Raw genomic sequence first — 25,280 nt, 5'->3', positions numbered from 1 at the left:
CAGGGCAAGTTTGAAAGGCCTTGGCAGAGATGTTGTAATTTATAATCTTCGTTCCTGTCACTACAGATGCTATTTTTATTCATATTAATTAGTTACATCAGAACACAGTGACAGAAAGCCTGGCAGCGAAGAGTCCCTTAGATTGCCCAATTACTTCTCTATTTCTTCAGGGATGCTCTGCAGCCCTGACTGATCCCAGAGGATTCACCACTCGTCCACCATATCTGCCCCATTTCAATTCACTCAAACCTTGTGTTACAGCCCCCACCAACTAACTGGCCAAGCAGGACAGAGACAAGACTGTCTTGCTGTTGCTAAGCAACACAAGGCCACCTGCCTTCCCACTCCCCCAGCAGCTCAGTGGTGCTCCACTTCAGTCTAAGCAGCAAGGAGCCTGAAGTGGGAATCGAACCTGCTTTCATCCCAGTGGCTGACTGACTAAGGAAGTAGCTTGGTAGAGTGCATTGCCTTTGGTAGAGCTCTCTTTGCTTGCCAAGCCTCTGGGGGACAGAGCCCTGTGCTATGGTGATGTTACCTGTGATTTGAGGTAGGCATACTCCTGTGATCCATACGGGACACTCCGAAGAGCAGTGAGGTAGTCATAGGTGATAACAGCTGTCTGAAAACCAAGCCAGAAACAGTATGAAGACTCTGCAATAATCTCTGATCAAGCCAACAAAGCTTTTATTAAAGGGACTCTTTCAATTTAGCTTTAGGCCCTAAATTTAATTTTAGTTTAAAATAAAAGGGTCACAAGGAACAAAAAGTAATACAAATAAAAATATTCATGTCAATGAAAATCAGTGGTTTACACTTATGGAAAACTTCCCTGCAGGGCAGGAAACTCAGTAACATGGCGCTATTAAAAATAAGTAAGACTCTGTACTTCTAGAGCACCTTCTATTCCAGGCCATCAAAGCACTTTACAGGTATTAATGAATTAATTAAATATCCCAACCCCCCTGGGAGATAGGTCAGGATAATGTCCATTGTCCAGATGGGGAAAATCAAAAGGACATAGTAGGGAAGTGACTTGCCCAGTGTCACACAGCGAGTCAATTGCAGAGCCGGGAACAGAACTGAAAGAAGCCTTGATACCCAATCATGTGCCTTATCCGCAAGCCAGGCCCACCATATATGACGAGCAGAATGTGAAACTAACTAGAAACAGCCTGAGGCTTGCATGTGAACGGGAGTCTTTCCCTTTTCCTCCTACCCAATCCCTGCAGCCAAATCCAGGATTGGCAATGTCAGAATAGCTGCCATGGTGTCAAATTGTGATGTCTAAGCTATTACTCAAGGGATGGTACAGTAGAGGTCAGACTAACACCCATCCACATCACAACTACTCCTGTGGTTTTGTAACCGATTAGCATTTACAGTCACCTTCACTGGTTACAAATCACACAATTCAGTTTGTATCCAGGTAGCAGCTTTTCTACTATTGTACTCACACCTACTACACTGCCCATCCATATTCATATCAATGAGTGCTGGGAAAACCTGGGCAGCTAGCCCTTCCTCCTGGCCTCAGCTGGGGAGAGAGTGGCCAAAAGATATGCATGCAGAGCAGCGCAAGAGGCAATGCTTTCTGGGATGTCCAGTGTACAGAGAGAACTAGACAACCTGGTTGCAAAGATATAACATGGGGATCCAACTACATGCAAACGAACAATGTTCTGACCTGGTTAAGGAAGACAACCATGTAGCCAAGCTACTGGCAAGAGTGAAACACTCTTAGCTACCCTAGTTATTAACTCTGTTAACAATGTGAGTGAGTGGATACAAACCATGTTTGGAGTTGACCAGGCAACTGGTTATACACTAGGTTAAAAGTTGTAATGTAGCAAGGTAACCCTTTTCAAGTGCCTAAGTGACTGATGGGCCTAAGTCCAAGACAGACTTACACTCCTCAGTGCCTAAGTTTCATTAAAACCAATGGGGAGTTAGGCTCTGAAGAGCCTAGTTCACGTTTGGAAATGGGACTTAGATGCTTTTGAAAATTTTATCCTAGGCCTAAAGTTTCTCTCTCTCTCTCTCCACAGTCAGGAAGGGCAGGAATGGAGATGGAAATATTCAGAACAATTTCACAAAGTTTTTACAGCACTGAGCATGGGTCACTTGCTGTTATGAACCAGTTAATAGCAGATTCTCTGTAACTGGAAGTCTTTTACTCATGATTTGAGGATTTCAATAACTCAGCCAGAGGTTGTGTGTCTATTACAGGAGTGGGTGCATGAGGTTCTGTGACCTGTGATGTGCAGATCAGACTAGATGATCACCACGTTCCCTTCTGGTCTTAAAATCTATGAGTCTAATTGTAGCATTTGTGATAAGAATTCCCATCTGGATTTCAATCCCCACCACCACCCTTTGTAATGACAGGACCCATTTGCAAAAAACAGATCTGGAATCAGATTTCCAAACATCTCAAAACTTACGGGGCATTTGATTTTGTGGTGGGATGAATGCCCAGCACCAGTGTAAAACTGGATGGGCCTCTTTACACAAAGTACAGCTAACATGTCCACAAGCCCAACTCTCTGGAGACAAAGGAGACAATGGCATTTCTGCGTTAGAAAGAGAGTCACTAGAAATGAGCAATGGGCAAACTGTGGAGGATTCAGACAAACCTCTGTCCAAAGCTCTGTGCTCTGGGGTGAGGTTGGGAATCAGATACAAACAAGGGTTTTGCTCTTTCCTTTTTGGACAGAGGTTTCTGATATTTCCCGGTTTTGAAGTTAGAAACCTGTTAGGAGAAGCCTTTTCTTGTGATTTTTCAGCCCTTCCTGTCCCTGCTGAAGCCAGGAGCTGCAGAGGTACGTGAAGAAGTATTTGGAGAAAGACTTTACCAAGCATTTTCCAACATCAAAAAATAGCTTTGGAACAGGGGGACCTTTGGATCAGCTTTGGGTGAAGGTTTGGGTTGGTTCGTATGTTATCTCTTGTCCATGATGGTAATTATCACTTCCGACTTGAAAAGAACCAGCTAACAGATTGCCCTGCATTACCGAGGAAGAGGAAATTTAATTAAGCAGTTACTAATTACATCGTAATCTTGAACAACAAATTAGTATTACGATGATTCTGATCGGCAATTCTGACATTGCTAAATCCCCAAAAGTGTCAGAGATGCACTTCAGCTAAGACATAGGATGTTAACTTGATGCTTTCTGAAAAGGCAGAGCCACTGTTAGACCCTGAAAGAGGCAGAGGGCAAACAAAGCAGCTACGTCAGATTTCTAATGCTATCCAGAATGCAGAGGTTTTCTTTAAAAACAACAAGGAGTCTGGTGGCACCTTAAAGACTAATAGATTTATTTGGGCATAAGCTTTCATGGGTGAAAACCTCAGATGCATCTGAAGAAGTGAGGTTTTCACCCACGAAAGCTTATGCCGAAATAAATCTGTTAGTCTTTAAGGTGCCACCAGACTCCTTGTTGTTTTTGTAGATATAGACTAACACGGCTACCCCCTGATACTTGAGGGTTTTTTTTACTTGCTGCTATCCAGGCCCCTAAGAGCACCCCACTTTCATCAAAGACTAGTTCTTTGGACTCTGTGCTCCAGAGGAACTGATCTTCATAGATATAAGACAACCTATGAGATCATCCAGTCCCTCTTGATGACAATGCAGGATTGGTGCCCATAGTGCATTTCCCAGCCTTTTGTTGAGTCTAGTTTTAAAGTTCTCAGAAGATGGAGCTTCCACTTTGAGTCATCCAACTGCTGGCTTCCCACTCCCCTCAAGTTATCAACTGATCTCCCCACCTCCTGGGAGGAGGTCCCCACTCAGTGTTTCTGCCTCTCTGTGTTTTCTCTCTGCTGGGCCCTCAGAGACTGACCAAGCATGAGCAAAACCCGATTCCCCAAACCTGAGCTCAGGCAAGAGTTTTCCCCCAAACCACATAAGCAAGGAAGTTTAACAAGGACAGATGAATACACATGGATAAATTAAGAACTGATGCAAACCTTCTAGCAAAACTCAAACTCGCCAGAGGTTTGAGAATATAGTGGCAGGTCAGATTTGTTGTCTTCCCTCTCCACGTCTTTTTTTCATGTTTACAGCTGTTGCTGCTGAATTTGGCCTGCATATGTCCCTGGAGACAGTGCCCCTAGCTGCAGCCTGGCTTTGGCCCAAGAGGTTGAGTTAAGCATCCAGACTTTTGGGTACTTCTCTGAATATAACTTTTGAACATTTTGAAGTTCAACTACCATGAGTGACGCCCCCCTCCCCCCCAAATCACAAACAATTATGGGAGCCCACTGACCTGCTAAGTAGGGGTCTGCCCAGGCTGGATTAAGGGATAGGCATTATAAGTCCACATTGAGGTCCCCCACTCCCAAAGGCACATGTTTGCAATAGAATCTAAGCCCTCATTTTAAAGAAGTCTCCATCCCTCATGGTTGGGGAGAAACACTTGAAAACGAAGAAGTTAACCCTTTTTACCCTGATAAAGAGCAGGTTGCTAGGGCAGGGAAGGCAGAGGTTATTAGTGCAACAGCATGGCAGAAGCTCACACTGGAGCAACCTGACCATATGGGGCCTTGTGTATGTTAGAAGAAATAAACCATTTTAAAAAGTATTCCCCATATTTTAAAAAAAGAGTACTCCAGTACTTACAGGGGCTAGAGACCACCAGCAGATTTTTCTGTGGGATATTGTTTGCGGCTGCTGCTGTAAAACCCTGTAATATGTGGAGGCAACATGGTCTAGTAGTGGATTGAGCCTGAGACCAATGGACTGCTGAGTTCTAACAGCTCTGCCACTGACACCCTCTGTGGCCATAGGCAAGTCACTTCACCTCTCTATACCTCAGTTTCCCCTGGGGTGTACAGCTGGTCAGTGGTGTTTGTACAGTGAACATAAGAACGGCCATATTGGGTCAGACCAATAGTCTATCTAACCCGGTATCCTGTCCTCCCACAGTGGCCAATGACAGGTGCTTTGAAGGGAATGAACAAAACAGGCTGATCCACTCCCAGCTTCCCGCAATCAGAGGCTACGGACACCCAGCACATGGGATTGCATCCCAGTGCATCTTAGCTAATAGCCATTGATAGACCTAGCCTTCATTAACTTATCTAATTCTCTTTTTAACCCAGTTATACTTTTGGCCTTCACAACATCCCCTGGCAAGTTCTACAAGTTGACTGTGCGTTGTGTGAAGAACTTCCTGTTGTTTATTTTAAATCTGCTGCCTATTAATTTCATTGAGTGTCCCCTAGTTCTTGTGTTATGTGAAGGAGTAACAACATTTCCTTATTCACTTTCTCCACACCATTCATGATTTTTTAGACCTCTGTCATATCCTCCCTTAGCCGTCTCTTTTCCAAGCTGAAAAGTCCCAGTCTTTTAAATCTCTCTTTACAAAGAAGCTGTTCCGTACCCTTAATCATTTTTGTTGCCCTTCTCTGTACCTTTTCCATTTCTAAGATACCTTTTTTGAGATGGGGTGGCCAGAACTGCACGCAGTATTCAAGGTGTGGGCATACCATAGATTTATATAGTGGCATTATGATATTTTCTATCTTGTTATCTATCCTTTTCCTAATGGTTCCTAACATCCTGTTAGTTTTTTTGACTGCCACTGCACACTGAGCAGATATTTTCAGAGAGTGAATCCAAGATCACTTTCTTGAATGGTAACAGCTAATTTAGACCCCATCATTTTGTATGTGTAGTTGGGATTATGTTTTCCAATGCACGTTACTCTGCATATATCAACACTGAATTTCATCTGCCTTTTTTTTGCCCTGTCATCCAATTTTGTGAGATCCCTTTGTAACTCTTCAGAGTCTGCTTTGGATTTAACTATCATGAGTAATTTTGTGTCATCTGCAAATTTTGCAACCTCCCTTTTTTCCAGGTCATTTATGAATAAGTTGAACAGCACTGGTGCCAGTACATTTCCCTGGGGGATACCACATTTACCTCTCTACATTCTGAAAACTGACATTTATTCCTACCCTTTGTTTCCTATCTTTTAACCAGTTACTGAGCCATGAGAGGACCTTCCCTCTTATCCTATGACTGCTTACTCTGCTTAAGAGCTCTGGTGATGGATCTTGTCAAAGACTTTCTAAACTCCAAGTACACTGTATCCACAGGATTACCCTTGACCACATATTGTTTTCCTTTATAAAAGCCATGTTGACTCTTCCCTAACAAATCATGTTCATCTATATGTCTGCTAACTATAGTAAAGAACAGAATTTCAATCAATTTGCCTGGTACTGAAGTTAGGCTTACCAGCCTGTAATTGCCAGATCACCTCTGGAGTCTTTTTTAAAAATCAGCGTCACATTAGCTATCCTCCAGTCATCTGGTACAGAACCTGATTTAAGTGATAGGTTACATACCACCTTTAGTAGTTCTGCAATTTCATATTTGAGTTCCTTCAGAACTCCTGGGTGAATACTATCTGGCCCTGGTGATTTATTACTGTTTAATTGATCAGTTTGTTCCAAAGCCTCCTCTACTGACTCCTTAGGACAGTCTGGGACACTGAAATGATAAAGTGCCTAGTACTATACTTTGTATTATTTTTAATAAGATGGTGGCAGTTTATGTTTCTGTCATACACTTTCAAAACAAACACCCTCTCAGGTCCCAGACATTCCTCACATCACTTTCTGCTCTGGCCTAGGCACCTTTCCAGCCTGCGTGTGTAAAGGGTAATGGATTCTGAGATCAGCTACAGAACCTGCTTCTTGCAGTCCTGCACTCAGGAGGCGCTCCTTGTAATTCTCACAAATGAAGCATTTAAAAAGTGCAGAAGATGCAGGCTGACAGCTGCTTAGCACCAGGGGCTTGTAAGTGATGGAGCTCCTGGCCTGAAGCGACAAACGTATGGCACAACAGAGGTGCAGGACAGACTGATCTCCTACACAGTTTCTGCTCTACCTTGTAAATCGGGCTGCCAATGGATTCTCCAGTGAAGGCTCTCATGGAGGGGGTTACAACCTGTCTAGCTGTCAGCTGCCATGCTCATGTTTTTGAATGCTGTGATCAACATCTGTGGTGAAATGAAGGTAACACTCATCCAGGACTAGTGGGGCTCTTCGGCATTTATTTTAGAAACAGTGTGTGTGCTGCCCCCACGTGCGTCTCCTGCCTCACCTCTCCCACTTTACCCTTTCCCTGACAATAATCCCCCCCAAAACACATTCAGACACCTTCCCCTCCCCAAATTCCTCCCACTAAAGACCCCAAGACAAAGTTTACAGGCAGGATCCCAACACAGTATTCATTCAGCAACATGGTCCTTTCAACGAGCGGTTGCTGTAGGAGAAAAGGAGCCACCATCAAGGATGTGGTGAGCAGCTTCAAAGCAAAATGACTGGAAAAAGCAGTGGGGTGATGCCCAGGACTGAGTTCTGGATAAGAAGTGGGTGAAGGGGATGTGGGGTAAAGAGACATAACAAAGTGGGTGTAGGCCCCACAGGGCTGTCCAGATAGATTCCCCAGTAAGCTATACTTTCACTCATTGTCACAATCTCTCTCCGTCTCTCTTCCTCTTCACTGTAAATTACCCTCTAACCCTTCTACATGTTTAACCTCTTTTCCCCACACAAATAACAAAACAGAGAAAAACCCAAATTCCTGGAGCTCAGAGCCAACCGTGCATTTGAAACATATCAATACAGTAAACTCAGCGCCAGGACCAAGCTCTTGTGAACTCCAGTTCCTTCTTGAGGATCCTTCTAACCCAGGCAGTAAATCTCTCACCCTACCCTCACACAACCTGCCAGGGTGAAACTTACTGTGGCAATGGCTCTGCCCACCCGAACAGCTCCAAAATCATTGGGATCCAGGTACTTGCTGCTGTATAGGTAGAAACCAGAGCTGGCTGCTGCCAGAGAGACAAGTTTTAAGGCCCTTCTGGCCATGCTGGCGACCACTGCAGAGATACAAAACAGGAGCCATCACCACTTGAGTGGAAGAAGGGAGTACATGAGGAACAATTCAGGCCAGCCTTGGCCCAAAATTCAAAGTCATCCAAGTGCTTCCTTCCAGAACTCATTTTTCAGGTTGATCAGCTGTCAAGTGAGCATGTGAAGGTCTGTTAGAGCAGAGGACTCTATTAGAACAGGCCTCATGGTTTCTATCTCTTGCTATGAGAGGAGAGTGTAGTCTAGTGCTTAGAGCAGGGGCCGTGGGAAACAAATCTTCCAAGTTTTAATCCCTGCTCTGCCACTGACTCAACACTAATGCTGTACTTTAGTTTCATAGTGATCAGTAGGCAGGTGCACAAGGAGCTCCGTTCCAAGCTCGTTATTATATTACAATAGTTGTCTAGTGCCTAGAGGCCACAAATCAAAGATCAGGGCTCCATTGTGCTAGACACTGTACATACACATAATGAAAAGATCGTCCCTAGCCCTAAAGGGTTTACAATCTAAGTATAAAACAAGAGACAACGGGAGCATAAAACAAACAGCAGGAGCACAAGGTAACAGTGAGTCAGTTATGATTAGTGTAATAAGCAGCAGTCACAGCACACCAGCTGCCTAGCCATTATCATGAGTTTTGTAGGCTTTAGTAGGTTTTAAAAGGGGATTTAAAGGAGGATAGTTACAGATTTTTACAGGGAGCTCCTCCCATGGTAGGAAGCACAAAGATGCCTGTTGGAAAATGTTCCAAATGGACAGGCAAGGCTGTCATTATTGATTGCGTGGAGGGGTGGAGGTCAATGTCTTAACAGATGGTAGGGTAGAGACATGCCATGAAGTGCCTTAAAGTCAAAACAAGTAGTTTGTGCTTAATGCCGTGGAAAAGGGGAGCCAGTGGAAGGAGGCAAAGAAGGGGGTGACCTGGTCAAAGCGACAAGCCAGGAAGATACCTGCCTTCTCATCATTTATGATCCCGCCTGAGGCAGTATGGTCCAATAGTTAGACTATGAGACTGGTAGTCATGATACCAGAGTCCTAGTCCTCGTTTTGCCTTTAGCTCAACGTATGATCTTGGGCAAACCTCTTAACTTCTCCCTCTCGGTTTCCCTATAAAATGGGGGAAACAATAATATACCTGTTTCCCTACTTTAAAGGGCTGTATTAACTACTTATGTTTGTAAAGTGCTTTGAACATGTACTGTATAAGTGCTATTATTATTAATTGAGGCATTTCGGGGTTGGGCAGTTTTGTTTTAATGCTAGGCTCTAACTAGATTTCCTCCCCCTCCCCAAAGGATTTCATGATGTGTTAGAAACTCTTTAACATTCTCTCTTACCTCTAACATGGTCCTTCCCTGCTTTATTAAATGTCACTTTTGATTATTCAAACCTGGAAAGTGTTTACAAATCCACTTTACTTCCCCTCATTCCATTGATGAAGTTTTTCTTTTTATATTTCATTTATCTTTGGCAATGGAATTAGGAGGGTCAGTTTCATTTTCTGTTTCTAATCAATTTCACTCCAGTTAAGAAAGCCTAAGGCTGCTGGTTTAGATACCCAGCAATTAAATGAAAGAAATTATCCACATTTCTTTTTTACTTCTGTCACAGATCACAGATCCTTGCACCTAGTTACAATCGCTTGTGAGTGCGCTCTTCCTAATAGCAGGCCTTGGGGCTCTACTTCACTCGAAGGGGAGTCCTATGACTATCACTCTTAGACTGGATCCCAGACTTCAGCATCCCTGTTTCACAGAGGAGCTCCTTCAGAAGAGTCAGTTTAGCTTGGTTCCTGCATGAATCGGGAACTTGGAAACTTTGGCCTGGATACACAAAGCAATCTAGGAGTTGCAATGTTGAACATCACAGAGCCTAACTTTCAGGTACCTAGAAAAAAGTCACAGAACAACCCTGCAATCCACAAAGCCCGAGTTAGGCATGTAGGCTTCCTGTATAATGAATGGGGAAAGTTAGATGCCTTAGAATTAAATTCATAAAAGCAAGCATGCTAGGCGGGGAGCCATCTGAACTAGCCAATGGGAGATGCTGACAACGGAGGTGTGTGCTAAGCCCTGTTCCTCTCACACAGTTAGGCACTTATCTCTGTGATCGATGAACCTGGAGACAGGTGGTTAGGCACCTAAATGGTTTCTTGAGGGATGAGTTAGGCACCTTCCTTGCTCCACACAGAACAGCCAAAGGAGGTGGCAGGGGAAGAGAGAGAAAGACAGAGGGGGGAAATCAAATCCCAGCTGAGTGCTTGGTAAATTGTTCCATTGGTTAATTATTCTCACTGGGCTGGTCCACACTAACCCCCCAGTTCGAACTAAGATACGCAACTTCAGCTACGTGAATAACGTAGCTGAAGTCGAAGTATCTTAATTCGAACTACAAGGTACTTACCGCGGGTCCACACGCGGCAGGCAGGCGCCCCCGTCAACTCCGCGTACTCCTCTCGCGGAGCAGGAGTACCGGTGTCGACGGTGAGCACTTCCGGGATCGATTTATCGTGTCTAGACAAGATGCGATAAATCGATCTCAGAAGAGCGATTGCTTACCGCCGAACCCGGAGGTAAGTATAGACGTACCCACTGTGAAAGATTTATGCCCTATCTCCAAACTGAATTTCCCTAGCTTCAACTTCCAGCCATTGGATTGTGTGACACCTTTCTCGGCTCATTATGAAATATTTCTTCCCCATGCAGTAACTTACAGACTGTAATCAAGTTATCCCCTTAACCTTCTCTTTGTTCCACTAAACAGACTGAGTTCTTGAGTCATGTTTTCTAATCCTTTCATCCTTCTGGTGGTTCATCTCTGAACCATCTCCAATTTATCAACATTCTTCTTCAATTGTGGACACCAGAACTGGACACAGTATTCCAGCAGCAGCCATGCCAGCACCACATACAGAGGTAAAACAACTCTCCACTCCTACTCAAGCTTCCCCTGTTTATGCATCCAAGGATTGTATCAGCCCTTTTGGCCACAGCATAGCATTGGGACCTCATGTTCAGCTGATTATCCACCACCACACCCAAATCTTTTTCACAGTCACTGCTTCTCAGGATAGAGTCCCCCATTCTGTAAGTATGGCCTACATTCTTTGTCCCTAGATGTATATATATATACACATTTAGCTATATTAAAATGCATATTGTTTGTTTGCATTGAGCTTACCAAGCGATCCAAATCACTCTGTATTAGTGACTTGTTCTCACCAAAGTATGCAACTGTGGTCACCAGGCACAAACAATGGAGCACATCATATCTAAGTGTCCCCTTCGTCCTTTTGCTGGGCGCCTAAAGGACATTCACCAGGGCAATGTGCTGGCTATCAAATCTAGATATAAATTTGTAGTCATTGCTACCTACCCAAGCCATACAAAAAAAGACAACCACCTGTCCTCTTCATTATTTATCACTCCCTCAATTTTTGCGTCATCCGCAAACTTTATCAATGATGATCTTATGCTTTCTTCCAGGTAAAAATGTTAAACAGTACAAGGCCAAGAACAGATCTCTGCAGGACCACCCACTCAATGATGGTTTCCCATTTACAATTACATTTTGAGACATATCAGCTAGCCAGTTTTAATCCATTTAATGTGTGTCATGCTAATTTTACATTGTTCTAGTTTTTTAATCAAAATGCTGCACGGTACCATATCAAACACCTTATGGAAGTCTTAGTGTTGATGTAATATACTATTACCTTTATCAACCAAATTTATAACACCCTCAAAAATAAAAGATATCAAGTTAGTTTAACAGGATCTATTTTCCATAAATGCACGTGGCTTGGCATTCATTACACTATCCTCCTTTAATTCTTTATTAATCGAGCTCCATAGCGGCCACGCCATTATCTTGCCCAGGACCTCCACCCAGGGCCAGATTTTGCATGGGACCAGATCCAATAGGCTACCTTTAAGCATGCCTCCTAGATCAAGCCCCGCACATGAGTTAGGCATTCATCTGCCTATCTTCCCCCAATTTGTGGACCATTCTGGGGCTTAGGCAGGAGATAGGCATCAGGCTGCCTAGAGGGAGGCAGCAGTGTACATGCTCAGAGACAGCAACTTAGGTGCCTAGGGAACTTTCACCCTGAAAACTTAGGTGACAACATCTACAGCAGGAGTTTTGTGGATTACAGTGGAGCCTAAACTGGGATTTAAATACCTAAATCCGGGATTTAGGTGCCTAAATCCCTTTGTATATTGGGGTCTTTGTAAATAGCAGGGAACACTTCATCCTTTTCAATACAAAGCATTATCGGTCAACAGAAACGGGTTAAAACAATAAAGGCCTACACGGCATGAATCTTACTTAACCTTCCTTCTTTGCAAGTTTTAGGTAACTGCCACCCAGCCAATATGCCCTTGAAGACAGGCCCTCACATTCTCTCAGCATTTCCTTATCAAAGCCCATCCAGTGTACCTTTGATCGTAGGTTCAGGCCAGGTAAAAATAAACTTGCAAGCCTGTTGGAGCCAAGCAGGTGGGCATTTCCCAATTAATGATTCCCCCAGGATTCCCTTAAGGACCCTTGGTATTCTCTTTAGAAGCATCTTTATCTCTGCCGTTGTTTCATCACCTGTTTGCTTCTCCTTAAAACAATCTCCTTTGATTTAACTTATTGCAGTCAAGCAGAATAATATCAAACAGATAAACTGAGACATATACACTTTTCATAGAAATATTATAGAAATGCCCCATGCTCTCCACAACTTCCAAAATATTTTATGAAATAGTTTTAATTAATAACATTTCTGGTCCTATTTTTTGGTAAATTTGAAGCCTAAATTACTTGGTAGTGTCTCCTTTTAACAAAGAAAAAAACCACTTCTGTCTGTTTTGTTTTCTTACCTTTTTTATTATTAAGAACATTTGTCTGAAGACAGGGATGTAGGTCCATCTGTTCCCACATCTTATTCCCACCTGAAGCCATATTCTGCAGTTTGTGACATCACTGCTATTTCCATACCCACTAATTGGAACGTCACAAGCAGAGGATGGCAACTTTAGGTGGGAAATAAACAGCAGGAGCAGCTGAGCTCTTAAACAACAAAGATCCTGTTTTCATGCTAATATCTCTTAGTAATAAAAAGGAGGGGACTAAAATAACTCCAATATAAGATATAGAAATAGAATTGGCAGACTCAATTGTAGATCAAGGTTTTCCATAATGTGTTAGTGAGTCTTTACCATGTAAATGAGCTATTGCAAAATCCCTAGGGGTATCTTAAAGACACTGTCAGCTGTGAAATATGCCTCTCAACGTAACTGCCTTTCATTATTAAGATCTTTGCTAATGAATCACCTGCTGCTCTTCCTCTGTAGACATGAACTGGCTTCTTTGACTTTCACTTGACTTAGTCCATGATGCAGCTTAAGTACCATGTGTGTCACTTACAACCAGACTGACCCGAACTCCCATATTCAAACATTTGACTTGTGTAACTATAGATCCTGCATTGTATGTGTGAAATAACTATGAGCCTGCTTGCAATAATAAACTAAATAAATAAATAATAAAATATTTAGCATCTTCGCATTTTGTTTTGTGTTCGTTTTCTTTTCATTGAATTTCATACTAGTGAAAGTTGCTGGATTGACTTGGAGACTGAGAGTCTCCAATTAGTCAGCACACAGATACTGCACAGGCAGCAAAGGCATGTTTATTTACCAAAGTGTCTGAGCCTTGCCCCGGAGAGACATCACTTCTACACATGAAGGGGGAATTAAGTCTAGGGGGAATTAAGTCTCTGACCCCTGCAATCCTTGGTCTCTCATCTGAGATAGGCAACAAAAAAGCCAATGACGCTGGTGAGTTTTGTTTTGGGGAAACCCCTCAGAATTAGACGGACACCCATCATCCTGTGACACCTGTATAACTTTTCATATGGGCCATTAAACAACCACCAGATGACGACTTTCAGTCACTACGGACCTCAATAAGATGCAGACTGGGGACCTAGTGTTTATTCACACCATTTCAGTGTTTGCAATAATATGAGCGAAAGGACTAAATGTTAAACTTATATATGGTTTAAATTGTTTATTTGTGACTGGACTTTCAAGAGGTCCTGAGCACCTGCAGCTGCCTATGAAGCCAATGAGTCTTGAGGTGCTGAACACTTCTGAAAATCCAGCCATTGATTTGTAATCTCAACTCAATTAAACTCTGTGGGAGGGCGCAGCTTTTAGATAAGCAACATGCAGAAATGAAAACCAGAGGCTGGCACTTTATGAGGAACCCTAGATCTTCCAGCCACAATCACAGCTCCAGCAGTTACCCTCACAGCAGTGAAAAGAAAGAGTCCAGAGAATTATAAACTTCTCCAGTGCCCTACACTACCAGGGAAGGAGAACTCAGGCAACCCGGCAGTAATTAAAATGGTAAGCGCCGTGCTGTGAGGTAACCCCCATTACCAGTCTGCTGCAGGGGTCAGGGTCTCTGTGCCACCTGCGCTTCTTGTCTGGCTTTTAGCAGGACTGCCGAAGACGAGATTTTTTCCAGCGAGTAACACGGTGGGCGACCCAGTGAAACACATGAGACAGAGGCTCTGAGACCGACCCTACACTGAGGGCGCCTGCTTCCAAACAAGTGCCAGGGAGGAGACGATAACTGAGCCGATCAGGCGGGGACGGGGGGAGAGCAGAGGTTGGTAGATGTGGGGACCTAGTGTGGTGGGGCTGGGGGCGGAGAGAAGGCGGCGCTGCTGAGGGAAGTTGGCCGTGCCGAGAGGGGCACGCGGGGCGGGTGTGAGTGGAGGACCGAGAGAACTAGGCTGGGGTAGAGGCTGTCCGGGGGCAGGCGGCTGGGCCAAGGGCACTGGGGAGATGGCGGCAGAGGCTGAGCCAGGGGGACTGAGAATCGGGGGTTGGAGTCAGGGCCGGACCCGCGCCGCCCGGCGCCTGTGCGTTTCGGGAGTGTTAGCCCCAGCCCGGCACCTCCGAACCGGCCGGCTCCTGATTAGTTACACAACGCTCTAAATTCCACGAGGCGCAGCCCCTCCCCGCCCTTCTCCGGGTGACAGTGGGGGGGCCTTCCCCTCTCTCGCTCCAGGGACCACCCTCCCCGCAGCAGCTAAAGGGGGCCGCTCCACGTACTTACCGGCTTCCCGGCACCTCGATGCTTTTACCCGGAGAAAACAGAGACCTCCTCCCCGCATATGGTACGGCCTCGCCCCCGCACGGCATGCTGGAACTTGTAGTCCTGTGCTGGTCACAACCCTGTAGGCCCCAGGATGGGGAGAGCTCTAGAGAACTACAAGCGTTGGGCCCTAGGCGAGTTCACTGAAGAGATGGGGGGGGGGGGAGAGTTGTCACGTGGGCACTGTTGCTGAGCGAGGCCGGCTCGAGCACTTGTTCGTCAGCCTGGATTCTGTATGGACCAGGTTCTGAATACGTTCAGGAGCAATAAACTATGAGCAGTGGAAATTTGACCGATCGCAGCTCCCACTGACCACGGTTCGCCGTTCCAGGCCAATGGGGCCTGCGGGAAGCGGCGGCCAACACATCCCTTGGCCCACCCATGCCAAAGGTTGCTGATCCCTGCCATAGATAGATGGGAATGATCCTCAATTTCAGTGCTAGTATCTATCTGAAATGTATATGTGCACCATTTACTTCTTGGGGAATTCTGTGCCAAAAAACTAAAATTTCTGTGTACAATATTTAAAAATTCTGCATATTTTATCTGTCAAAATAGCACAATATAATCATGCCAGTTTCAATTATTTTGGTAAATTTATTTTAAAATGCTTGTCAGCAAGTATGTCTGTAACAACACACACACACAAAAGATTCAGGAAATGTTTTTGGCATATTAATACAGAACTTTGAGTACCGGTAATTCATTTAAACTACAATACAGAAACATATTTCCCCCACCCCTCAGAAGCAGTCCAAAGGCTTAGGGGAGTCAGGGATAACGGAGGAGCTGAGGGAGAGGGAAGGAGCCTGGGACTGAACCTAGAGGGTTGTTGAGTGTGCGTGGGAGAAGTATGGAACAGGGTTGTGGGGGGGATTGTTAAGGAGTTGGGGAGCCTCCCTCATGCAGACCCTGTATGACACCTAGCTTCTCCCATTCAGTCAGGCACATCTACCCCTGTCCCCATGTGGCCCTGCAACCCCACTCCCATTCAGCCCCGGCTCAATGCTGTCACTCCACTAGCTCCTGAGACTGTGCCCCCCACAAGCCCTTCTGAACCTTACTCTGTGACACACACACACACCCCAGCAGCCCTGTGTGCCCTGCTCTGTCCATCCCATGCCTCCTCACATGGCCCCACTTTGAGGAACACAGTCTCTTCCCCCTCCCTTTCTGCCAGCTGGCTTCTGATGCCACATTAGCCCCTGGTGGATGAAAGGTGTAATTTCAGTGCCTCTCCACCAGAGCCTATTTTCTGCAGACAGAAAAAATATGTGGGGGTCATTAATTCTGCGCATGCACAGTGGCACAGAATTCCACCAGGAGAAAACTGTGCTCATCAATAACAATGAAACTGTTAACAACAAGGGAAAGATTATCAGGAGTGAGGGGAAAAGCTTTCTCTGCAGCTGGCCTTCAGCTAGCAATTTCCTTATTGTGAGAAATAAGAATGATGACAAATCTTACCATATTCAAGAGTAAATGTAAAACTAAGCTCTTCACCAAAGCCTTCCCAGAACAATGATGATGATGATGATGATAAACAGAAAAACAAAATAGCCTAAATACATGCTTGGGAACAGAGAACCAAAGAAGAGAATGTTAAAATCTTGATGAGTTAGCACAATTACTGTGAGGCATTCAGATGCTATGGTATAAATATCTAGATAGATAACCACCCACTGAAACATTTAATAGATATCATTCTCCAATAAAATATTTTTTAATTGGAAACCAGTGATAATCAATTCCATTTTCCAACCAGTGTCCTTGTAATGAAGATAAGATGGACTTCAATAACAGCTGTGTAATCCATAGTGGGAAATACAAGTATTCAGGATGAAGTTGAGGAGACAGCATTTAGAACTGATCCTACCAAAAACAAAGGTGACAAATCAATGTCAACCAAAGATGTAAAAAAGCAGAATGAGACAAAAGAGGCCTTGATAATACAGTCCACATCTCTCAGAGATATTGTTTCAGGCTGTGTGCAGATTCAGGCAAACATCACTACATTGGCTGTACTCAGATCATATTTTCAAGGTTTCTTTTGCAGCTAAAAGAAGTAGAAACTTTTTCTTACATGAAATCTTAGATTCTGAAGCACAAAGTCTCAGCCTCCCGAAAAAGCATACTGAAGCAAACTAGCCCAATTCAACTCCTATACCCAAGTAAGATTCCCGCTGGCCATCTTCTTTCCTAGATATGTTATTCTCAGGATGAATGTCATTTTCTCTAAGCTTCTGTGAGCAACTGTCAAGCAGGTGGCCCAGAAAACCTTCCTCTTGGGATCCCTGGTGGCAGGGCCGGCGGTTCCACTAGGCGACCCTAGGCGGTTGCCTAGGGTGGCAGGATTTGGGGGGGCGGCATTTTGCCGCCCTTGGCAGAAATTCGGCGGGGGGGGGGGGTCCTTCCGCTCAGGGTCTTCAGCGGAAATTCGGCGGCAGGTCCTTCACTCGCTCCGGGACCCGCCGCCAAAGTGCCCCGAAGACGCGGCGCGGAAGGACCCCCCGCTGCCGAATTCTCAGAGGAGGAGCGCTGCCGCCTAGGGCTGCAAAAACCCTGGCGCCGCTCCTGCCTGGTGGACAACAGACAATATACTGTTCATTTTCCTTAATGTTCAAAATATGATCAAGACTATATCTTGGACTCCTGCTACGCTCAGTCCCAATCTCTTTCTCAGTGTCCACGTCTACCCCCCACACACATACACACACACACACAAATAAATACGTGAGTGCAGTGAAGATTAATGGTGGAACATTGTCCCTGAGAAATTAAACACCACAGTCAGGAATGGCAGAGTTAAGGTTGATTGTTCTGATTGGTGTGAGTACAGAGGGCAGTTTTTGAGCTGAAAGGGGAGTGAGTGAGGCATCCCAGCATGGTGTTAGCCTAGCCTCTCTCTTTATTATATTTATAACAATGTTGACAAAGGTGAGCCCCGCAAGTTGGCAAGTGGTGTTAATATGGAACACAGAGCAAACAATGAGAAGAGAGATTTGGATCATGTAGGTAACTGTGAAAATAGGAGGGAAATTAGTGCAGACCAAATGTAAAATAATTAGTCAGGGTCACAATAGGAGACAATCCAGCGAATATGACCTAAAGGTCTGCTACTACTGCTATTAGTGACTGGGAGTTTTGCCATTGGTTTTAGTGCAAACAAGATCATGACCTCAACTGAGCTCATTCCAGATCATTGATCAGGAATAGATTTTGGGGGTAACAACTGGGAAATCATTAATGCTACCAGCCTAGTGCTGCAGTAAAGAAGGCAACTCCCTACCCTCGGTCACCCTCCCGTCACAACTCCCTGCTGCTATACAAGATGCTAAACAGTAGCAGCCCTGACTACCAATCTTTCGCTCTAATCGTTAGATCAGTAGCCTTGGCACTGTTCCCATCAGAAGGGGTGGGGCATATCAGCATCTGATTTCTATTGGTCTTCCCTCCAGAAACTAGGTGATATTACTTCAAAATAATCCTATTCTTACAGCACCCAGTTAAACAGCCGGAAGCTGGGACTGTGCGGGAGAAAGAACAAGACTTTTGTACCATAATGTCATGTGCCCAAGTGCACTAGGTAATTATGCAACCAAAGCTAAACCATTCTATATTTAGAATAAGCACCTAGTTAGAGTGGTCAGAGCTCTTTTGTGTGAGCCTACGCTGGGGTACACAAGAAAGAGCTTGGCATAGAATAAAGACGCTATCTTTGATTCCATTTTCCTTTCAACTAGTGAATAAAATAAATCTCAGAGTATCCCAAATGGCCAAGAAATAGGGAAAAAACATTGACTTTGATTTTTGGTAAATATGCATCCCTAGTGTGAATAAAGCAACAAGTCTGAGATGTTGAAACACACCCACAGTGCTCACAGCCTTGCTGCCCCAGAGCCACAGTGGGAAGAGTTCAGTCAGATTGTTTGAAGAGAGGATGGCAGGGCATTTTGGCCTTCCCTGCAATGAATCAGCCTTATCCACTTTTCTCTCTCTCTCATAAATTCCTTTTGATTAAAGAGATAGCTAAAGAAATCTGAAAAGACTCTTTGGTACAAGCCCTCCCTGGAGTACAGGGAGAGGAGAGATCAAAACGAACTCACAAAACAGGTGATCCTGTGACCCTGGGGTCCTAGAGGAATAGTCTGAACTCTAACCAGAGAGCATTCTGGGGTAGATGATGGCTTTGCAAATAGCACAGTGGGAAGGATTGGATGATCCAAGCAGCCCTTCCTAATGTCTGTGATCTGTCATGATCTGCTGTGGATGGCTAGTGAGGTAAATATTGAGCCAGATCCTCTGCTCGTATAAATGATTGTAGCTCTGTTGAAGTCAGTGGAGCTATGCCAATTGACACCAGCTAATGATCTGGCCCCTCGAGCCCAGGGTTACTAGAAACCTGTTTCAGAAATATTTCCATGCTCTGTTAATTCGGGTCACCAGATAAAATCATATTACAACATCTATAATATTATAGCATTGCATGGTTGCAAGATTGATGAGTGGACACACCAAGATGGGTAACATGGAACAAGACCATCTGGATATTGTTCCATAGTACAGGTTAACATGCCTTCAGAGGGCTTTCACTGGGTCAAACTCATGCAAATTGTGGGGCAAAGACACAAAAGGAGATATTAGGTTCATCTGGTCCAACTTTAAATAAAAGTCTCAAATGTGTCATCTTTACACGGCTAATAGAAAGCACATAGCTGTGTAATGGCAGCCATCCCATCTCCACTGGGATCTTGTCACTACTAGGGCTAGACTACGTCAATACTGGAGGGGGTACCGCCAAAGAAAACCTACCTGCTGCATTTCATAATTCAGTCAGAGTTGATCTTCCCATTGAGTTAGTAGTGACCCAATACCTGAGTGTGGCACTAGAGCTGCTGTGCTCCTTGAGTTGCTATGTTTTCAATGAGATGTAAAACCAATCTTGTGGTCTTTGAATAGCCTCTGACACTTTTCATAACAGTCAAAGAGTTTGACCCTATGTCCTAGCTAAATTCCAGCTTGGGTAATTATGTCCCATCTCCATAAATTCCCTGATAATTTCAATTGGTTAAGGGATTCTCCTTCACTTCCTATTCTAGGCTGTTCCATGCTGTTGCTAAGCCATCACGTTTCACTTTTGAGGAGGCTTCATATTGGCAGTGGGTGCAATGCTACCAGCATCTACTTTGCAAAGCACTCTGGAATCCTGGAAGGCACTATAGAAATGCATGAGATTATTATTGCTTTCCTGAATGTTTTCACTTTCCTCCGAAGTGTAACAAATTAAACCAGCCTCCTTTTCAATCATCCCAGATAGTACAGATGCAGCTCAAAGAATTAGAGACTTTGACAAAAGCACTAATGGGCCCTGTGACCCTATTTTTCCCCAGATGTAATTATTTCTTTTGAATGCTGCCTGTAACCTTTGGAAAAATGTAAAGACAAGGGTTGCCAATGTGGCTGAAACTTTCTGCCTGAGATAAGCCTTCTTTTTTTATTTTTCTATTTGGCAGTTTATCTATGAAATAATTTATCCCCTGACCTGAGTATTGTAATTTATTTTGATCATTTTTATGCTACTTAGCAGGGTGACTGCTAAGAATACAGATATCTGATATCAGCAATAACTTATTACATTGCATTATGTTGTAATCTTCATTTGTTACAAGATATTTAATGAGACACTCACATTCTGCATTTCCAAGATGTGAAGAGTACTGAAGCAGAGACTAAGGGTACTTCTATACTACCCGCCGGATCGGCAGGTAGTGTTCGATGTATCAGGGATCGATTTATCGCATCTCGTCTAGGGTGTCTGTAATTTAACAGCTCTGATATACCCCAAAGGACTCCATACAACTGTTTTGTGAGTCAGGAAGTTGTCTACCAAGGAAAAGGTGTATCACAATCCTGTTCTGGTGTCCGCACCACAGAAACCACCAGAATAATTGGTACGGATTGTCCTTTCTTGGCAGCCATGACAAAGCAGCCAGGGACAGTCTACAGAAATCGAACAGCCTAGAGAGGGTTACTTTGGGATATAGGTGAAGCTTGTGGTGCTGCTATTCCATTATGTCAAAAAAATCAGGACATGGGCAAGGTGACACTGTGGATTCCACCTTTTATTTTGATGGAGGTAGGTTTACATATGTTTCAATTTGCAAGGGAAAACTTATAACTCATGTCTGACTAAAGCATATCTTCCAGCACGGCATCCAGTCTGTATTTGAAAACATCACGAGACGGGGAAACTACCACTTCTGTTTGTGGTCTGTTCCAATGATTAGCCACCCTCACGGTTAAAACTGTGTGCCTAATTTCTAATTTGAATTTGTCTGGCTTCAGCTTCCAGCTATTGGTTCATATTATGCCTTTCACTGCTAGATTAAAGAGCTCTTTAGAACCTGCTCTTTTCTCCCGTTGAAGGTTACTTATATACTGTAATAAAGTCACCTCTGAATCTTCTTTTTGGTAAACTGAACAGACTGAACTCTTTAAGTCTGTCACTGTGAGGTGTTTTTTCCAGCCTTCAAATGATTCTTTGGCTCTTTTTTACACCTTCAATTTTTCAATATCCTTTTTAAAATGTAGCCACCAGAACAATACACAGTGTTCCAGGATCAGTCTCACCAATGCTATATACAGAGGTAAAATCACCCCCCTGTCTACTCACTATTCCCCTGTTTATACATCCAAGAACCATCTTATCCCTTTTTACCACAGCTTTGCACGGGAACTCATGATGAGCTGCTTGTCCTCTACGATGCCCTACATTATTTTCAGAGTTGCTGCTTTCCCCCATTCTGTAAGTATGGCCTGCATTCCTTGTTCCTAGATGTATAACTTTGCATTTGGCTGTATTAAAGTGCCTTTGTTTAAATGGGTCCAGCTTACCATGTGAGCTAGATCATTCTGTATCACTGCCCTGTCCTCATCAGTATTTACCACTCTGACAATCTTTCTGTCATCTGAAAATTTTATCAGCAGTGATTTTACATTTACTTCCAGATCATTGATTAAAATGTTGAATTGCATCAGGCATAGAACTGATCCCTGCAGGACCCCAGTAGAAATACCCACATTTGATGAAGGCTGCCCTTTAACAACTACTTTCTGAAATCTTTCAGTCAGTCAGTCCTTAGTCCATCTCATGTTTACTTTATTGATATTGTGCTGATTTTTTAAATCAGAATGTCATGGGGAGCCCTGGACCAAAATAACAGGAGGAGCAGTAGGTCTGGTTTAAACTACATGGTAGAACTTGGTGGGAGGAGAAGCCCAGGATTGGAATTGTAGCAGGCTAAAGACCATGTTTAAGGTGCATCTTCAGTGCAATATAGGCTTGAGAAAACATGCACAGCCCTTGCTTGCCATATGCTCAGCTCCTGTGAGTTAGTACCTGGTAGTAAATATTAACCCTTTTTTCTTGTATATTAAATTCATTTGCATATTAACTACCCCCCCAGAATCTTTTACAATATTAGCAAAGAGCGTGTCTGAATTCTAGGGCCCAGGATGTTGGTTCTTAACCTACGAATGAGCTGTACTTAGGAACTTCATGTGATCGAGTACTGGACTGTATTTCTTTAATGCTGGTGCCGCCAAGTCTGTGGGAATAAGGATGTATAGGGAAAAGACACCTCCAGCTGCTAAATAGTATCTCTAGAAATCAGGACTGTCAATTAATCGCAGTTAACTCATGCAATTAACTCAAAAAAATTAATCATGATTAATTGCACTGTTAAACAATAGAACACCAATTAAAATGTATTAAATATTTTGGATGTTTTTCTACATTTTCAAATATATTGATTTCTGTTACAACATAGAATACAAAGTGTACAGTGCTCACTTTATATTATTATTTGTATTACAAATATTTGCAACTGTAAAAATTATAAACAAAATGGTATTTTTCAATTCACCTCATACAAGTAATGTAGTGCAATCTCTTTATTGTGAAAGTGTAATTTACAAATGTAGATTTTTTTTTTGTTACATAACTTCACTCAAAAACAAAACAATGTAAAACTTTAGAGCTTACAAATCCACACAGTCCTACTTCTTGTTCAGCCAGCCAATCACTAAGACAAAAAGTTTGTTTACATTTACAGGAGATAATGCTGCCTGCTTCTTATTTACAGTGTCACCTGAAAGTGAGAACAGATGTTTGCATGGCACTTTTGTAGCCAGCGTTGCAAGGTATTTATGTGCCAGATATACTAAACATTTGTATGCCCCTTCATGCTTCGGCCACCATTCCAGAGGACATGCTTCCATGCTGATGATCTCAGTGGTGGCAGATGATAGAACAAGGAGCAATGGTCTCAAGTTGCAGTGGGGGACGTCTAGGTTGGATATTAGGAAAAACTATTTCACTAGGAGGATGGTGAAGCACTGGAATGGGTTACCTAGGGAGGTGGTGGAATCTCCATCCTTAGAGGTTTTTAAGGCCTGGCTTGACAAAGCCCTGGCTGGGATGTTTTAGGTGGTGTTGGTCCTGCTTTGAGCAGGGGGTTGGAGTAGATCATAGAATCATAGACTATCAGGGTTGGAAGGGACCTCAGGAGGTTATCTAGTCCAACCCCTTGCTCAAAGCAGGACCAATCCCCAGACAGATATGTGCCCCAGATCCCTAAATGGTCCCCTGAAGGTTTGAACTCACAGAGTTTAGCAGGCCAATGCTCAAACCACTGAGCTATCCCAGGGCCACCCAGAGGATTCAGGGGGCCTGGGGTCTTCTAAGTTGTGTAAGAGGGTTTGGAGAGACAGAGAGACATAGGCCTTGGCTACACTTGTGAGTTACAGCGCAATAAAGCAGCCCCTGGCGCCCTAGCTTACTCCCCGTCCACACTGGCAAGGCACATAGAGTGCTCTGACTCCACAGCTACAGTGCTGCTGGTACTCCACCTTGGCGAGTGGAATAATGTTTGCTGCGCCACTGCTGGAGTGCCACGACACCAGTGTGAATGAGGTGTTGCGTTACTGCGCTGTGATCAGCCTCCAGAAACGTCCCATAATCCCCTTAAGTCAAGTGGCCAACTCTTGTCATTGTTGTGAAATCTGGTTGCAGGAATGCGGAAATGTCCTTTCAAAGCTCTGTTTCAGAGAAGCCGGCTGCTTATCAGCTCCGAGGAAAAGTGAGACAGTGAAAGAGAGGCGGGGAGGGAAGGGGGGTCTTAACTTACAAGACAGCATGCTGACACTCTCTCAGCACCCGAAAAACCCACTCTCTCTCCCCCCACATACATACAACACACTCCCTGTCACACTCCACCCCACCCCTGATTTGAAAAGTATGTTGCAGTCATTTGCATGCTGGGATAGCTGCCCATGATGCAGCGCTCCCAATGCCACTGCAAGTGCTGCAAATGTGGCCATGCCAGTGCGCTTGAAGCTGTCAGTGTGGACAGACTGCAGCGCTTTCCCTACTGCACTCTACGAAGGCAGGTTTAACTCACAGCACTCTACATCTGCAAGTGTAGCCACGCCCATAAGAAGCTGCCTGTTTCAAATGGCGGGAGCTACAGAGGAGAAGGTTCTTGAACCTGCAGTGGCAATATTATGTGAACGGACAAATATATGCTTATTGCTAGAGGACTGAAGGAAGCAGGGAGTGGAGAAGAGACAGATGAGGACTGAGAAGATGATTTCCTGTTACCTTTTGATAAACTATACGTGTAAACGTTTTGTATCTTTGGCTGAAGTGCCCGTGATGGAGAAGGAGAGAAGAACACCCGTCATATACATTAATCTGGTGAATTGTAATTCTGCTAAGAGAGATCGAGCCTGAGGCAAAGATCCCACTGAAGTTAACAGGAATTTTGCCAGAATAAGGACTTCAGGACTGCCCTATCCTTCCCCTAACCCCACAATGCACCATTCAGTGGAAGTTTAGAAGGTAAATTTGGGTTGCAGTTGTCTCATCTGTTTCCCTAATCCATTTGTTTATCTAATCAGAAGCTGTAAACCACCTGTCACAGGAGCATTGGGAAGAATCCTACATTTGTTAATTTCTGGTCATTTCTATCCCTTTCCCCTACTCTGTATCTGTTTTGTTTACTCCATTGTAAGCTCTTCAGGGCAGGACTACCTACTACTCTGTGTTTGTACAGTTCTCTGTTGATCCCTAGGCACTAGCATAATAGCAATTAATACATTCAATTTCTTATTTTTATTTTATATAAGGTCAGAGTCTGCTACCCCTACTCACATTACATAGTGCC

At 44.0% G+C, this 25,280-nt stretch overlaps 1 protein-coding gene across 6 annotated transcripts in view; it reads right to left on the bottom strand.

The window, feature by feature from the left end:
- Positions 1-15,180, bottom strand: part of ADCK1 (aarF domain containing kinase 1) — a 129,506-nt gene extending 114,326 nt beyond the window's left edge. For 3 of the 6 annotated variants that reach the window (XM_005301666.5, XM_042858558.2, XM_042858559.2), the window contains exons 1-3: positions 15,016-15,175; positions 7,768-7,904; positions 536-619 (exon numbers count right to left, since the gene is read on the bottom strand). In XM_005301666.5, the coding sequence (XP_005301723.2) occupies positions 536-619; positions 7,768-7,904; positions 15,016-15,073 (279 nt within the window). In that variant the 5' untranslated portion in view covers positions 15,074-15,175. Of the gene's footprint in view, positions 1-535; positions 620-7,767; positions 7,905-15,015 lie in introns of all 6 variants that reach the window. The other 3 variants (XM_065593429.1, XM_042858560.2, XM_065593430.1) reach the window with 3 other exon arrangements.
- Between the last annotated feature and the right edge of the window lie 10,100 nt (positions 15,181-25,280).

The sequence above is a fragment of the Chrysemys picta genome, chromosome 4 (genome assembly GCF_011386835.1).
Source record: "Chrysemys picta bellii isolate R12L10 chromosome 4, ASM1138683v2, whole genome shotgun sequence".
NCBI classification, from domain to species: Eukaryota; Metazoa; Chordata; order Testudines; family Emydidae; genus Chrysemys; species Chrysemys picta.
This window is presented reverse-complemented; position numbering and strand designations above follow the sequence as displayed.